This window comes from Lytechinus variegatus, chromosome 6 (genome assembly GCF_018143015.1).
Source record: "Lytechinus variegatus isolate NC3 chromosome 6, Lvar_3.0, whole genome shotgun sequence".
Classification (NCBI taxonomy): domain Eukaryota; kingdom Metazoa; phylum Echinodermata; class Echinoidea; order Temnopleuroida; family Toxopneustidae; genus Lytechinus; species Lytechinus variegatus.
Genome location: NC_054745.1, coordinates 27,728,688 through 27,745,735, shown reverse-complemented (window position 1 = coordinate 27,745,735; position 17,048 = coordinate 27,728,688). Strand labels below are relative to the sequence as shown.

At 35.4% G+C, this 17,048-nt stretch overlaps 2 protein-coding genes across 2 annotated transcripts; both read right to left on the bottom strand.

Moving 5' to 3' along the window:
• Nucleotides 1-1,315: 1,315 nt before the first annotated feature.
• LOC121417679 (histone-lysine N-methyltransferase PRDM9-like) lies at nucleotides 1,316-8,569 on the bottom strand. The gene is made up of 5 exons (XM_041611412.1): nucleotides 8,524-8,569; nucleotides 6,343-6,456; nucleotides 5,483-5,748; nucleotides 3,362-3,614; nucleotides 1,316-2,670 (listed from the first exon to the last, which is right to left on the bottom strand). The coding sequence occupies exons 1-5, from the start codon at nucleotides 8,567-8,569 to the stop codon at nucleotides 1,550-1,552; spliced, it is 1,800 nt and encodes a 599-aa protein (XP_041467346.1). The 3' UTR covers nucleotides 1,316-1,549.
• A 1,669-nt stretch (nucleotides 8,570-10,238) lies between these two features.
• On the bottom strand, nucleotides 10,239-16,238 carry LOC121417678 (probable histone-lysine N-methyltransferase PRDM7). The gene is made up of 3 exons (XM_041611411.1): nucleotides 16,059-16,238; nucleotides 13,198-13,375; nucleotides 10,239-10,378 (listed from the first exon to the last, which is right to left on the bottom strand). Exons 2-3 carry the CDS (start codon nucleotides 13,331-13,333, stop codon nucleotides 10,239-10,241), a joined length of 276 nt encoding a protein of 91 aa, XP_041467345.1. The 5' UTR covers nucleotides 13,334-13,375; nucleotides 16,059-16,238.
• Nucleotides 16,239-17,048: the final 810 nt, after the last annotated feature.

The following is a 17,048-nucleotide window of genomic DNA, read 5'->3' as shown; positions in this document are numbered from 1 at the left end:
GTTAAGTTTGTGGTTTTGTACATGTTTGAACAAATTAAGAGAGAGCTTTTTTCGACGATTGCATAGATATTCAAGATTGAGAAATGAAATTGCCTCATCGTAAGACATTCCTGGAGTTATGATTTTCAGTGCTCTCTTCTGTATTGATTCTAACCTATCAGACTGTTCTTTAGTTAATCCTCCGTGATACACCTGACATGCATAATCAAATATCTTAAGCAGGATGAATCTCATGAATCCCTGCTTTTAAGGATTTATCATAATTTCAATTTACAATTTTAAATTACCATTTGATTTATTTAATTTACTATGGAAATTTGAATTCATGTATAACTTTGACATTGGTTAAGAACACCAAATTAAGTAAAATTATTCAACAACTTTATTTCGTGTATGTCTGACAACACATGCATTCAACTTATTACCACATTTTGAAACATATTTACATAAAGTTTTTATCAAATTGTACTTCAAATTAATATTTATATTTATTTGATAATGGTTTATATGTCAAAAATTTATCATATTGTTTCTAACACAATTCTATTTGGGAAGATGAATTTATTCACTTCTTTCATAAATAAACATTTAATCAGTTTAAGATTAAATATCAGAAATTCAGTGAAATTTTGAATGAAGAATCTTTCATTTTCAACATTTATGGCATATAGTTCACTCCCAAGGCGAATTTGCAATACGAAACAGATGTTTGAATGTATCTACAGATGTAGGCCAAATAAAATTTCAATCTAAAAAGAAAGTGATGAAGTTTAACTATCACAAATCAACTTAAACTTCTTGTTTCGGATAGCAGACCAGCATTGCAATTGATTTCAAGACTTACGATTGATTTTTTTTAAACCAAAAATTGACTTACAAGTGATTGCAATTTTATTGCGATGCTCTCAAGTAGACAAACATTCTCAAAAACAATCTGTAGGTGATTGCTGTGTAATTAAATAGAAATAAATTCCAATCAAATTTACATCTCATACTTGCATGTACATGTAATCTACAACAGGTAGTAAATTTCAACTGAAATATACTCGACCAATGAACATTTCTTTTTTTCTTTGAAGATAAACAACATTCCAATCCAAAGTACCTCAGAATTTACACTGGTGGAATTCAATGCACCTGTGTCTACATGTACTTGATTTTCTACATATTACACACATATATATATAATATATACATATATATATATATATAAATATATATATATATATATATTACACTGTTGATAGAGAACACTCAGTTGAAAAAAATAATAAAAAGTATAAATTAATATCTTTGTGATATATGGACATGCAATGCTATGAACTAATTAAGGGAAAAAGCAGATAAATAAATGATCAAGTTAATGAATTTCATTTAGATTAATTGTTTTCATTTCAAATTTGAAAGCTTCTAAATTCTAGAATGGAATCATTCGCTAAAAAAAATCTATTTATGCATTTGAAATATCATGTAATTCATATCCCAATTAAATGAATTTGGTAATTACCTAAGGAGGTTCATGTCTTGAAAACTGCATAATACACAAGGGTTATATTTCATTGGTTTGTATGACGTTCATTTCTGACTGCACAGTTTTCTTATTGCACTGTGTGTTTGCACCGAGACACTTTCGCTTATGTCTTCTGTAATAACTTCCATCGCTAAATGCCTTACCACATTGATCACATACATAGGGCTTCTCACCTGTATGGATTCGTTTATGTTTTGTGAGATCTGCATCTAGATTAAATGCCTTACCACATTGATCACATACATAGGGCTTCTCACCTGTATGGATTCGTTTATGTCTTGTGAGACTTATTTCTTGATTAAATGCCTTACCACATTGATCACATACATAGGGCTTCTCACCTGTATGGATTCGTTTATGTGTTCTGAGATTACCTTCTAGATTAAATGCCTTACCACATTGATCACATACATAGGGCTTCTCACCTGTATGGATTCGTTTATGTTTTCTGAAAGTACTTCCATCACTAAATGCCTTACCACATTGATCACATACATAGGGCTTCTCACCTGTATGGATACGTTTATGTGTTGTGAGATGATGTTCACGATTAAATGCCTTACCACATTGATCACATACATAGGGCTTCTCACCTGTATGGATTCGTTTATGTCTTGTGAGATCTGTATCTTGATTAAATGCCTTACCACATTGATCACATACATAGGGCTTCTCATGAATTAGTTTATGTTTTGTGGGATTGTGTTCAATAGTACACAATATTTCACCAACATGATTTTCTTTACCTTCTGAGTTATTATCTGGAAATTCATTACATTCTTTATCAAAAATATCAGAGTTCCTATTTGTTTTGATATTTTCAACATCACCTGCAAAGAGGTCATGTTTAGGTATCTTATTTTCATCAAAGCATTTCATCTCTGCTTTACAATAATTTCTGATCTTAGAATTAGACACAGCCTTGCTACCATGATTTATTATATTAGTGTTGATCTTCATCACTCTACTGAGAGCAGGTTTTCGTATTTCTCCTTTGATGAACTGTAGAATGTCCTCCTTGGGTGCATCTGCTGGAGGGATGACACCACGATGACCATGTTTGTACTTGAGATGCCTTGCCAGGACCAGAGGAATAGCATAGAGTGATCCACAGTACTCACATCTATAGACTCCAGAATCTAAAATGATGAGGGGTAATGCGGGAGGGGAGAATACAGACAAAGTCAATGACACAAATAAATTACATAAATTTCAATTTCATCAAAGCCTCTGTTCTGATAATGAACCCTTGCCTATAATCATTCACATTTATAAATATATGTTATGAACATAAATGTCCTAAGATTGTTATGGTTTTAATTTTGAATCACCTTACAGTGATTTATTGCCTGTAAATATTGAAGACTGGTATAATGACCAATACCTCAGGGCCCGCAAATACAGCAATTTATATCCGTATAGAGGCCATACTGAATTCATATTGCTTAAAACAAGTTTTTAATTCTAATAATGAACTTAATTAAGTAAATATACCAAAATGAATAATTTACATTATTTGATTCCATGTAATTTTAAAAAGACAATCTATTGATTCCAGTCATGATCTTCATAAGATGTAGACTCATTTTTTTTCGTAAATATGACTTACACATCAAACACATACTTCTATTTAGGAATACCTTTTTATATATTGTAGGGAAATTTCCAGTTCAATCTAATTTTAAGACAAATGTGCATGCATAAGGAGAATAAAAAAGACAGAAATGGAAAGGATACAGAAAAAGATAGAGGAGGAAAGGAAGAATCTTCTGAATATACATTTTGAAAGGTGCATTCCTGCTATATGGCAAATATTCCTGAATCAAATACCTGTTTCTACACTGAGTTTATTGAGCTGTGATGTGATACCGAGATCCTTAGCGTACTGCTCCCCATAGTAGACCAGTAGCTCCCTTCCTGGACAGATCGGTTTAAAGGTACGATAGTAGATCTCACCAAGGTACTGAAATGCTACAAGGTTCTGTTCACCCTCATTGCGTGCACAATTGATGTATCTCATCCAGTTTCCTGTTAGCTCACTGTTACTGTCAACGTAGTGGTGGGCTTTGCTTTCTGTACAGATCTAGCAGGTGGAAAATTGAAATAAACATTGTAATTGAACTTAAAGGGATGGTCCAGGCTGAAAATATTTAATTTCAATAAATAAAGTAAAATGCCGAAAATTTGATCAAAATCGGATAACAAACAAACCAATTGAATTTTAAAGATTTGCATTATTGTGGTGACTCAACAGTTCTAGTCATGTCTTTATCAATATTCAATAGGCGGGCTGATGATGTAATATTACCTACTTGTTATTTTGTATTTCATTATATGAAATCAGGTTTATTAAAAATTTTCTACCAAGAACTAAAACAATTGAATTGATAATTGATTTAGTGCATTAGTTAAAACTTTAAACTTCAATATCTTTGTTATTTGTTACCTAATTTTGATGAAATTTTCAGCATTTTTCTCTGTGAATTTTACTCTATTTATTGAGATAGAAATCTTTTCAGCCCAGACTTTAACATAGTAACTGAAATAGAGCTTGAACAAGAAGTTGGGACTGAAAATTGGACAGAAAATGTTAACGATTACACTTTGCAACAAAGTGACAAAATGGATTTTCAATCAATTTGTAGTCGTAATGGCATTTAAACTGTAACTTGAAATTCACATAAGAACAGAAAAGGGGAGTTACAAATTTTTAATCATGGTTTTGTGATAAATTAAAAAATTTAAGTGGAAATTCAGGGTCACATTTAGCTATCACATTAAAGGGATCATTGCCTTTTGTAAACAGCTGATTGAACAATTTTCAAACTAAAGATGATTCATTTGTAAGAGTGATTTTTAAATCAGAACAAATTTGAACGATGACTGCAAAGCTTCCACTCTTTAAGTAATGTCAGTGTTTAGAATCTGGACCATTTGAAAGGGGGCCTATTTCATAAATCTTGTTAATTTCATGATAAACAATTTGCAATAACAGAGAAGCTACAGAAATGATTCAATGTGATTGGCTGATGACTTAATATTATACGGGACCTACAAGCTTAGAATCAGGAAATTCATTTAAAACAATTAACCCTAACTAGGCCGAGCTTTTTTGGCTGTTCCTTGGCCAGGGGGGAGGGGTGGGTTGATTCAACCCCCTGAGATCTCGGCCGCCGATCGCGCGAGTGCCGCAAAAATTTGCATGCTGGTAGTGTGCGATGTAATCTACAAGGCTGTATGGTAAAATTTTCCAAAATAATGAGATTTTATTTTATATAAATTAATTATGCAAATTTATGCATAAATCATACTTTTTGCTCTAATTCACTAAATAAAGCTCCTAGAATGCTAATTTTTGGTGAAAATATTCTTTGTAGCATTATCTTAAAAATCGCAATTTAAAAAAACTTCGTTTTGGAAATCAATTTCTTATGTATTTTAATGTTTTATGAATTTCTAATGTAATTCTTTGTTTTTCAACCATTTTTTTTGTTTTTTTCACCAGATTTATTGCACAACCTTTTGAAGCATAATTATGCCAAAATCAATTTATTTCAGCTTTTTAAACTAAAAATAATCATATCTTTATTAATAAGATGAGCAAACTCAATTTGCTTTGACTTTGTAGACAAAATCAAGTTTTGGAACAATTTTGGGTCTGACATGCAACATGAAATGTTGCATAATTTCGGAACCGCATACTCATGTGTCGTAAATTTGGTGTCAAAAGATGCGCGAAACTTTAAAAAATAAAGTCTGTGAATGGCGCGGTCAAAAAATTTCGCGCGGCGGAATGATCGCAGAAAATGTTGAGGGGGTGGGGTTGATTCAGCCCCCCCCCCGGCCATTTTAGGATTAAACTGAGAACAATATCTAATAGCTTCATGTAAAGTATTGATATCAGGCATGTTTCTTGACAGAGAAAAAGATCAAGTAAAAAATCAATCGCACCTCCCAAGCATATCCACTATCATATCCGGTTTCCAGGTCTACAATGTCGCCCTCATAAGGGCCAAAACGATATCCTTTAGGAATGAACTTGGTAGCAAAGACTCCCTGACCAGCCCCTGGTATTGATGACTGCTTGACCATTAGACCATCTGGTAGAGTCTTTATTGCTCTGTCCTTACAGCCTTTAGCGATGGGGTTGTCTTTGATGATGGTGAGGGGATGTTTGGAACACTCACCCTCAAAGACCTCATGACAGTCCTCACAATCTACAGAAAAGATGAAGTTAGACACATCACTATCAATCACTGAATTTAACATACAAAGAATTCATCTCAGCAGAATTCATTGAAATTGGGGTAATCCTTGATAATGGAGAGATGTTTGGAACACTCACCCTCAAAGACCTTATGACAGTCCTCACAATCTAAAAGAGTTTATGTTGGCTATAGAAAAATAACGTTGCAGATACTATTTACTACTGCACATGTCTCTTTCACTTCTTATCCTACTATAACAAGACTTTCACTTCTCCTTTATCATTATCTTCTCTTATCTTTTTTGCTTCATTATTCTTGCCTTTATGTTCCTTTTCCTCCTTATCCTTATTCTAAATCTTCTCTTTATTGTCATGACCCAATCTTTTTTTACTTCCTCTTATTCTTCTCTCTATAAAAATCAGAATAAATAATGTACAAACACAAGGAATTTCACAAATGAGAACATCAAAACAAACAGTACAGAATTCTCACTCTATTCAGAGTCATTGATATACTAGTGATAGCCAATATAGATTTGTACTTAATCTGTAGGAAAATAGGTGTGTAATTAAGGTAATATGTCTCCATTATATGTTTACTTACAGATGTAATGATCATCATCAGGAACATCATCTTCTTTGTAGCACTTCCTGGATACGGATCTTCGAGGATACCTAGATTGTCTTGGCGATGGTTGGGATTTAGCTCTTCTCCTTTCTGAAACCAAATAGCACAAATTGATAAGGATCTTCTTACCTCATAAGTTACGGCAATGATTTACTATAAATATTTTCATCAAATAGTTTCACAGGACTCAATTACAAAAAAGATGTCTGCATTAAAAACAAATTCTATCCTCCTCTTTAACCCTATCTAGGCCGGGGTATTTTGGGAGTTCATATGGCCGGGGGGGGGGGGGGGGGGGGGGGGGGGGCCTCCCAAGCCCCCCCTTAAGATCTCGGCCGACGACCGTGTGATCGCGCCGAAAATTGGCACGTGGGTTGCCTGGGACATAATCTACAAGATGGTATAGTAATTTTTTTCATGCGAATTGGTATTGAGTGGAGCGTTGTGGCCCAGTGGATTAGTCTTCGAACTTTGAAACAGAGGGTCGTGGGTTCGAATCCCAGCCATGGCGTAATTTCCTTCAGCAAGAAACTGATCCAAGATGTGCTGCACTCGACCCAGGTGAGGTAAATGGGTACCGGTAGGAAGTAATTCCTTAAGAAGCTGTGTGCGCTATGAACGCCTAGCTTAGCCGGGTAATATAGGAGCGCCTTGAGCACCTAACAAGGTGGAAATGTGCGCAATATAAATATCCTATATTATTATTATTATTATTATTATTATTATTATTAAGTGATTATGCTAATTTATGCGTAATTAGTATGCAAAATCATTCTTTTTCCTCTAACTCCCTAAATAAAGCTCCAAATGTACTAATTTTTGGTATAGAAACTCTTTGTGGTGTTCTTAGCAAGTGTCCATGAAAAAAATTGCGATATCAAATCATTTTCTTATGTATTATATTTTTTTTGCAATTTCTTATGTATTTCTTTGTTTTTTTACCTTTTGTTTTTCATTGTTTTGTCAATGAAATTTGTTGGGGACTCTTCTGTGATCATAAAAAGCATAAAATAAATACATTTAGACCAGCAAAACTAAAAATAATCATGCATTTATGAATTTTGGTTGAAAACACAATTTGCATTGACTTTGTACACGAAATCACGTTTTTGAGCAATTTTTGGTCTGACATGCACTTACATAATGTTGCGTAATTTCGGAACCACGTACCCGGGTGACGCAAAATTGGTCTCAAAAGTTGCGCAAGACTTGAAAGTAAAAAGTCAGCGAGCGGCGCGGTCAAAAAATTTTGCGCGGCGAAAATATCGCGCGATTCGTTGAGGGGGGGGCCTCCGAGGCCCCCCCGGCCTAGATAGGGTTAAAAAGTAAGATTATAATTAGATGGGGTACCTCAAACAAAGAAGTTACATTTTATCTGTTAATCGGAAATTACTTTCAAATCTTAGACTGAAAAATCTGTAATGTTTCCTGAAACTGTCTTTTCAATAATCGATTACATTTGGAAAGTACTACTGGTATTTGAATGGTTCTTTAGCAACTTCATAGGCAAAACTGTCAGTCACACGTGATGTGGGAATTTTAAAGTGAAAGAAATTAAAACCTGGGGTCCGTAACACAAAGGTTAGCGATTGATCGCTATGTTCAAAGAGCAACTTCTGATTGGTTCATAGTAAGTCTACTTTAGCAAAATGCGCATACAATGAGGATCTTGATTTTGAGTGGTCATTCTATTAAGCAATTTATTGTTAACCTTTGTGTTATTGCATCAAGGTGATGACTAAGCAATCGGATTAATCTCTTTACAGAATGGGGTACCTTTGACATGAAGGTCTTGTGTTGGTGTGGGTCACCATTTCATTCAGAGTAATAATGATAATAATAACAATAACAGCAACAACAATAATACACTACTACTACTACTTTGATCTACTACTACTACTACCACTACTACTACTACTACTACTACTACTACTACTTCTACTACTACTATACTACCACTTTTATATAGCAATTTTTCCAGAGGATAAAAAGGACCAGCTTTTATTTTATAATAACAATACATTCAATGAAGAAAACTGATTGTGAAGATTCCTCCCTGAAACGTTAGATGGCAGAAAATTACCGTATTAGATAAAAACATTAAATTAAGTACTTATGAGATATTTCATGGACATATTTAGACCATGTTAATTTCACCTGACAGAGACTTGGCCTTTCCACCAGCTTTCCCCCCAACTTTCATGCAGGATTGGGATGGCTTGGAAGTCCGCTCCTCTGCTGGAGATGCTTCTGTCAAGGTTTGCTCAGTCTTCTGATCACCTGACTGAGGCCCCTGATCACCTGATGATGTTGGATTGGTATGTGTCTGGGTAGCTTCATCATAGTCTTTCCATTCAAGGAGATCGATGATCCGCTCTCCTCCGATGTGATTGGCATCATCCAGTGGATTGCCATCATCATCATACAGAGTACCTGACGTTACAGTGTGCTAGAATAGTAATCGAATGTAAAACAATGTTAAAATTTGTTTGAAAGTACTTCAAAATCACATATTGAACAGAAAGATTCTTGATTGCAGCATTATTGCTATTCAAATACATACATATCTTACGTCAAGTTGTTATCATATAAAGTATGAGCATATTATAGCATATAGTTCTGCAATTTAAGCATTAAAATAAATGATCACAAACCCTGATGTTGGAGTGTGCTAGAAAATGAATGTCCAGAAATGTTTAATAATAATAAAATATTGATCAGAATGTTCCAAAGAAAAGAACTCCACAACCATAATCTAAAGATTTGTTTAATATAACAAACTTTTGTGAGACCAACAGCTTCTCACTTACTCTCAGGCACACAAAACAGATAATGTGCAATCCTTGATTGTATTATATACATCTAACATCAATGCTGTTACCCTGGCTTAATGTAAGAGCATACTATAGCATAATGTTGTGCAATTAAAGAAGTCAAATAAAATTACCAAAGTGCCTTGTTTGATTGATCAAGCAGGACACTCTGAGAGAATTGATATTCGTAACTTTGAATGCATGCAGCATTCCATTTTTCTCTATCAAAATTGATATATTGCTTTACTTGTATTTTGCTCTTATCTTACATACTTATTTTGTGTTTTGATCTGTTTCTTTTTTTGATGTTTTTATTAGTACTCACTGGTTTTGCACACTCTTGAGATGATGTTTTCTTCTTTGTATGAACTGGTTTGGGAACTTTCTGCTGGACCTTGAATGGTGCATGAAAAGATCCTGCAGGAATGACATGCATAACAATATCAAGATCGCATCATCATCTTCTCATATACCATAATTATCATCATTTTGGTTGGGCATTAGAAACTTACCCATACTTCTTACCTTTGACATGTATAAAACATGTCAAACAAACGCCTTTTTTTCTAGTTCACATAAACAACTGTAACACTCTAAAATCAACAGGGATTGAACCTTGAACAATTCAAAAGCTAAAGCAAGCATAGGGGGATGGTGTTGATGACCAGGAAGGTGGGCTATTTGATTTTACAGAATACATAATATTCCACATTTATATAATGCTTAAAACATCAGAACAACGTCTCTAAGCGCTTTACTGATACATTATTTCCCTGGTCATCAGATCACTGCACGTCCGCATACAATGTATGCACCTTCTCCACTCCCTGGGGAGCATTCCAACAAGAGTTCTATTGAAGACTCAATTGCTAGGCATACTACATAATAGGCTTTCCCATCCTACTGGGTACCCATGTAACACCTGGGTGGAGAGTGGCAAATCGTTGAATGACGTCTTGCCAAAGGACGCTAGGCCATGGTGGGATTCAAACACACAACCCTCTGATTACAAGGCAAGAGCCAGAACCGCTACATGTACACCACGGGCGGCGCTTCCAATTAACCCTGGCTCTTACCTCTTGATTTCTTTTTAGCTCTCTTAGGTTTCCATTCCTTGTCCTCGCTGTCACTCTCCTCAACGATTTGTTTCTTTCTTCCTCGCCGAGGTCGCATGAACTCTGGAGGACCAACCTGTAACCCTGCATCAAAATAATAAATCATATCCTAGTCCAATTGATTTTTAAAAAATATAAAAAAGAAGCTCCATGTGTTAATGTGGTGAGAAAAAAGTCGCCTGAATGATACACAACCTGCTTGTAAATTTTCAACTAATATCATAGCATCAATTTTAACATAAGGGAAATCTCATATGAGGGTACTAGTCTAGCAGAAGTTCACAACAACTGCAACAATTCGTAATGACACCTTTTATATCGCATGACATGATACTTATTCCTTTATTTAGTTTCAAATCATTATTTAACATTATCTAAATATAATAGGAGGGGGTAATATAGGAGCGCCTTGAGCACCTAACAAGGTGGATATATGTGCGCAATATAAATACCCTATATTATTATTATTAAATCATTTGAATAGAATGAAAGCTTCAGTCTGTTTCACTGGTTGTTTCCCTAGACTCAGTTTTGCTTCACTACACTTAAAAGAACAATAATAAAATGATTGAAAAATCTATAAGATACATTTCAGTTGTAGATGACCGCTGATGAAATATAGATTTCATCATCGCACAGTTGTACCACTCTGCATTCTGGTTTTTTTTTTGTGTGTGTGTGTGGTCTAGAACAAGTTTTATAAGGTAGATCATGGCCATAATGCTTTAATGTAGATCTGCAATGTTTAGAAATATATATTTTCAACCATCCCAATAAAAAAAGCACAAAGCAAGCTGTTTTTTTGTAGGTTGAGATCTGATATGGAAATACTGCAAAATTTACCATTACTTAGGTCTGAAACAAATTGATAGAAAACACTGAATATGAAATTATATGCAGTAGTACTAAAAGTTACTGTGAAAATCAAATGTCAATGTACATGTACGTACTCAGCCTTAGACTACAAACACCTATACATTATTTTCTATAAGTTTACAAAAGATATCAAGAAAGTTTGATTTCACCATGTCTAACGCCTAAAAACTGCAGACAATTTACTTAATAAGATTCCCTATTTATGTCGAGCAATATATTGCACTTCTTTAAGTTCTATTCAAATATTTTCCACACTTGTTTCTTAATACAGAACTTTAAGATTAATTTTGTAGAACAAAATCTACATTTGCTGTCCACTGCGATCTGCAGTAGATCAAGAACAATTGAAATTTGTTAAGGATTCCTTTTGTAAAAAATGGAAAGAAACCAAATTACTTTACTCTATCACAATTTTTTCTTCAAATAGTAACTTTGGATCCATAAGAATCAAATTTACATTTTTACATGAAGTCAATTGTGATCTGCAGTAGATCGAGAACTTCTATTTCTTTTGGGATTCCTTTTGGAAAAACCCCTCCCTTTTCTGTTAATCTAGATTCAAAATATTTTTAATAATATCAAATCATCACATCTTTTCTTTGTAAGGTTTAGATCTAATATAAAAAAAACTTTGCAGTCAATTGTGTTCTAATGTAGATCAAGAACTCCTGAATTTTGTTTATACCTCTGGTCAGAATACTTTTTTTTTGCTATAAATAATCTAGCTTTTATATCAGTGAAGAAGATGTAGCCTAATACTGACAGTTAAATACAGATCCACAGTAGATCTCGATAGAAAAGTATTGCAAAACTGAACTTATCTGAAATCTCATCTTTAGCTTTCCATTCATACATAAATTGCAACAGGCATTCCAATTACAAATGCACAGATCCAGAGAAGATATGAACACATTGCAAAAGTTTTTAATCAGCATCCCTGAGCCAATGATTAGAAATTAAAACAGATGAAATTACTTTTGAAGCAGATGAATCTAAGATTTTGTAAATGGGGAGGCCCATCGAACTATTTTAAATGATTTTCTTTTCTTTAATGAGCTTCTTTTTGCATTATGCGAGTAATGAATCATAGGTAAATTGCAAATTCGTCCACTGCCATCTCATCCAGTCACCGCATTGTCTACCTTCATTTAGTCAAATGCCCTTTCATCCATCAAAATTTTGTATAAAAACCATTTTGTCCAATAACCATTTGGTCCAATCATCACTTCGTCTAATCACCATTTCGTCTATGACCATTTTGTCTAATAAGCAGTTGGTCTAATACCCGCTTTCCTTTCATTCATTCAAATTAGACCAAATGGTATATGGACTAAATGGCTATTGGACCAACTGGCTTTCAGACAGAATTGCATTAGACTAAATGAAAGTAGACCATGTGGTGAGTAGACAAACTGATAGACCAAATGGTAGTAGACGAGTTGGCAATTGGACAAATCGGCATAAGACGAATTGGAAATAAACCGAATAATAAACCAACGAACCCCAAATAAGTGATATTTTAAATTACACTCTAGAAAATGTAGAATACAAAAAATATCTTTGTTGAAAGTAATGTCAACGTGGTTGAAGATTAACAGGAACAATTAATTCTCTTTCATTGGTTCATCACTATCCCCATTTCCGAATTTCTAGGAAATTTTGACTGAATTTCAAAGGAAAAAGTACTGCTTTGGGAACGCTTGGGCCCCATCTTACAAAGCGTTGCAATTAATCTGATCAACCTCAACTATGGAAAGCCAGCAACGTCCACATCTAAATTGCATGTGTGTTAAAAAAGTTTTCTTCTAGATTCCTTGGTGGAGGGATTAGCTAAGAGAGAGAGATTATGAAGTATCAAGCATCCCATGAATTCATTGTTTTCTTTACAATTCAGTGCGTTCGACTTTGTTTACAAAGGACAATTTGCAAAATCATGACACTGATCATGGATATCCATAGAGTTACGATTGCTTGGATCAATTGCAACACTTTGTTAAACAGGGCCCTGGCCTACAGCATGTACATACCAACTTCAATCATCATCTCGTAGTTCTCTTTGATGTTCTTGAGACGAAGCTTCTCATAGTCACTGGTCTCTGCCCATTCTTTGGCTGTGAAGAAAGCCTTAACAGCCGAGTAATCATCCGGTGCTGGGAGAGGCATGATGACTGAATGGTCTAGATCAAAATCAAGCCCAAAGATTTCCTGTGGATAATAAAATGTAGATCTAGCCATTTAGGTCCAGATAAAAATAGATTTGGTAGTCTAGAGGTTGATGTTGTACATGTTGATTTAGACAATAAGGTACACTGTGGTAGGTATACTAGATCTAGAGGTATTATCTACAGCCTGAGTAACTGAAGATTCATTAATAAGAAAATAACAGAAATAGATCTACATGTAGGTGTAACTAGGGTCTAGAACTAAGATTCTCACTGGTCTAGTCTAAGTAAAATCTATGCTGGTCAATAAACCTAGATTCTAAAATAACCTAACGCTGGTTAGGCCTCGACACAATAAGATCTCTACGACCTGGATTTGTCTAGATCTAAATGTAAATCTTGTCTAGGCCTAGATAGAGATAGAGTATCTATAGGCAGCAATTTTTTTATTTTTATTTTATTTCTTTTTTTACATCACTACAGAAAAATTTGCATGGCGGTAGCCACTCACTAGAACCATTTTTCCAGATGGTCCAGTGGGTGGCCACCTCATGTAAGACAGAATATTTTTTTTGCTACCTACAAACTGCATGATTTTTTTGAATGGAAATTGAAGTCTTCCTTATATTTTTTTTACATGGCATCTTAATAGAAATCTTTTGTGATAAAACAATATCATTATCAAGTTTCTACTTTATTCTCCATTCTAATATGAGTAATAATTTGTAGAAATCTATAAAATCTGACCTTATGACCTTCTCCAATGCCATGTCAAAAAGTAAAGTAAGACTAGATCTACAAATCTCCAACAAAAACCTGCATTTGTATGGATTCAACATAGGTTGGCCACCCACTGGACCATCTAGAAAAAATGGCTAGGCCTAGGCCTATTGTGAGTAGGCCTACCGGTATAGTAGCCACTTCTTGGCACTTCCATGCAATTTTTTCTGTAGACCTAAATTTGTGTCTAAACAAGAATTTCTACAGCAAAATAACGACCATTGAATTCTTTCTCATAAATAAAAATCATATTAGAATCAGATCCCTTGACTTAATATCAAAGTGAACAAATAAAGTTTCTGTAGGCCTAGGCCTAAATGGCTTAAAAACATAAGATCTAGGATCTAATACTAAATTTGATGATAGATCTAGCTTTTTTAGATCTAGGGCCTAAGTTAGTAGGCCTAGGTCCTAGATCTACTAGGCCATATATATCTAGATCTAGTAGGTCCTAGATCTAGATCTATTTCTTAACTGGACCTAGACTAGAGTCTAATCAATTTCTTAACTGTCTTAGATTAGGCTAGATCTAGTACTATAGAAGTTAAGAAACTGCCATTTTCCGTCCTTAAGTCACTAGCATACCATCTGACCGAAGCCTGGGCCTAGGCCCTAGATATCATAATAATGCATGGTAAAAAAATTGGTACGGTAGGCCTAGCCTACCGATTTCTAAATGAAACCATGATAGGCCTAGATCTGTACTGGTAGACCTACTCTAGTTCAAGTTCTGCTTTCACCGAGTAGATTTAGGGCTCCATTACTGCGGCAGCCCGAACACGTACTGTCTGAAGACGTGTCGGGGTCCCGGGGCAAGGGCTCCATGACCATGCCAGATAGGCCTATGCTAGGCCTACTGCTAGTTAATAATTGGTGCAATAAACTAAGTTACTAAGTAGGCTATGGCAGTGAGTCCAAACTTCGCGCGTGTCCATACTTCGCGGACGGTCATTATCTCAAAAACTAGCCAATATCCTTAAAATCTGATATCATTAACGTGAAAAGCGACCTAAAATTACCCTTTGGTGAAAGTTTCTTTAGGATGAGTTCAGTATTCATGAAAATATTGGCAAAAGATCGGCAAATTTGTCACCGCTGGCGCCCGTTTTGAAGAAATCAACAAGCATCACGATATCACCATTTTGCAAGCAGAAATCATCAAAAATGTGAGTTAAATGTGGTACTAACCGATTCCATAGCATTTTGTCATCATTCTGATATAAATATTTCACTTTTTGAACTTGAGTTTTGTTTAAATCTCCACAAAAGCTTTGGTGCGCGAAGTTAGGTCACACTTTTTCTGAACGGTTTTCCAGCACAGCCCGCATTCGCCGATCGGAATAGAATTTTGAGATCGCGATACCGGCGAAACCCCTTGACCTACTTTACATTTTCGTCCATGATTTTATAGTTTATGATCTTGCCGTCAATGTGGTAACTGTTTCTTGAATTGGTTTTGTATAAATTATGAACATTTTGTGAACAAAATTAAGCCTGATGAATATTTTTGAAAAGTGCGCGAAGTTTGGACACCCCATCATAACGTTAACGTTAGAGACTAGATCCAAGTCTAAGTAAATTTCTGAAGAGATAATCTGCACACTACTTTTACTAGGCCTAGTCTAGATCTAGTCTTTTCTAGATCTATAACTCATACTATAGACTATCCTTTTCCTGTTGTTCCCTGTCAGCGGTTATCCGCAGATTGGTTGCGCGTGGCCGCCTGCCGCGGCGGCCAAGAAATTTAGCGCAGGCTAGGCGACGCCAGCTAACTTTTTTTAGTGCAAAAACAGTTTCGCTTAATTGTCTTATCTTAGGCCTGGCTACAGAGTCAGACTCAGAGGAAGGTCAACCCCCAAATTTCACACTTTTCTACTTTCAACTTCACAGCCTTGTATTATTATTTAATACATCATAATACAGTAATAAATGAAGGTTTTGCTTACGTTACTTAGACAGTGAGAGTCGGTAATCCAAATGAACGTAACAAAAGTGTAGGAAAGAGTGAAGTTGCCGCCATTACGCCTCTCAAGATCGATCCCGCTTTAATATCGCGATCGTTAACATACGATGTCCATGCATCGTCATCATGCATAGGGATTTTGGAGTTGAATAAAGTCGTTCGATGACTGCGCATCATAGAGTTAGGTTTATATAACTATGCTGCGCATATGCAGTCGCGATCAGTGGAGATGGAGCCCGGGGGTGCCACTCAAATACACACGCGTGATCAAGTAATTTCCAAACACCCACTAAACGAGTTTTTCTCTGTTTGAAAATAACACCCTAAACAAGTTTTCGCGGGCTTTAATTACCTACTCATTTTGGTTCCTATATAGGTTGTCGCCAAAATATGACCTCTGGGGAAAAAGCGGAGTGGGGGGGGATGCCCTCGACACGAATTGGCTAGTCTTGAAGCTTTGCCGAGGAAAAATAAAAACCTTATCGTTTGACCCCGCGATTGACCATTGACCATTTTTTTCAAAGCCACCCTTATTCTTGAAAATCTGTGGTTTTGATACCCTTAACGAGTCCAAGCGCGCGGACCGCGTCCAAAACTGACCCCCCCTCAAAAAAAAAATACCCCTCTAATTCTTACAGGCGTTTGACCCCGCGATTGACCATTTTTTTCAAAACCATCCTTAATTATTCTTGAAAATCTGTGTTTTTGATACCCTTAACGAGTCCAAGCGCGCGGACCGCGTCCAAAACTGACCACCCCCCAAAAAAATACCCCTCTAATTCTTACAGGCGTTTGACCCCGCGATTGACCATTTTTTTCAAAACCATCCTTAATTATTCTTGAAAATCTGTGTTTTTGATACCCTTAACGAGTCCAAGCGCGGACCGCGTCCAAAACTGACCCCCCCCCAAAAAAAATACCCCTCTAATTCTTTCATTAGATGTACGGTCCATTTTGCTTCAATTCTTTGGGT

What these genes read in the sequence shown, in the direction of transcription:
- LOC121417679 (XM_041611412.1), bottom strand. Translation starts at nt 8,569, where the DNA reads ATGAAAGTTGGGGGGAAAGCTGGTGGAAAGGCCAAGTCTCTGTCAG. An exon ending in TGATGATGATCATTACATCT is followed by an intron (nt 5,749 to 6,342) that starts GTAAGTAAACAT and finishes TCTTTTCTGTAG; the next exon opens with ATTGTGAGGACTGTCATGAG. An exon ending in TAAACTCAGTGTAGAAACAG is followed by an intron (nt 2,671 to 3,361) that starts GTATTTGATTCA and finishes TCATCATTTTAG; the next exon opens with ATTCTGGAGTCTATAGATGT.
- LOC121417678 (XM_041611411.1), bottom strand. Translation starts at nt 13,333, where the DNA reads ATGCCTCTCCCAGCACCGGATGATTACTCGGCTGTTAAGGCTTTCTTC. An exon ending in CGAGATGATGATTGAAGTTG is followed by an intron (nt 10,379 to 13,197) that starts GTATGTACATGC and finishes ATTTTGATGCAG; the next exon opens with GGTTACAGGTTGGTCCTCCA.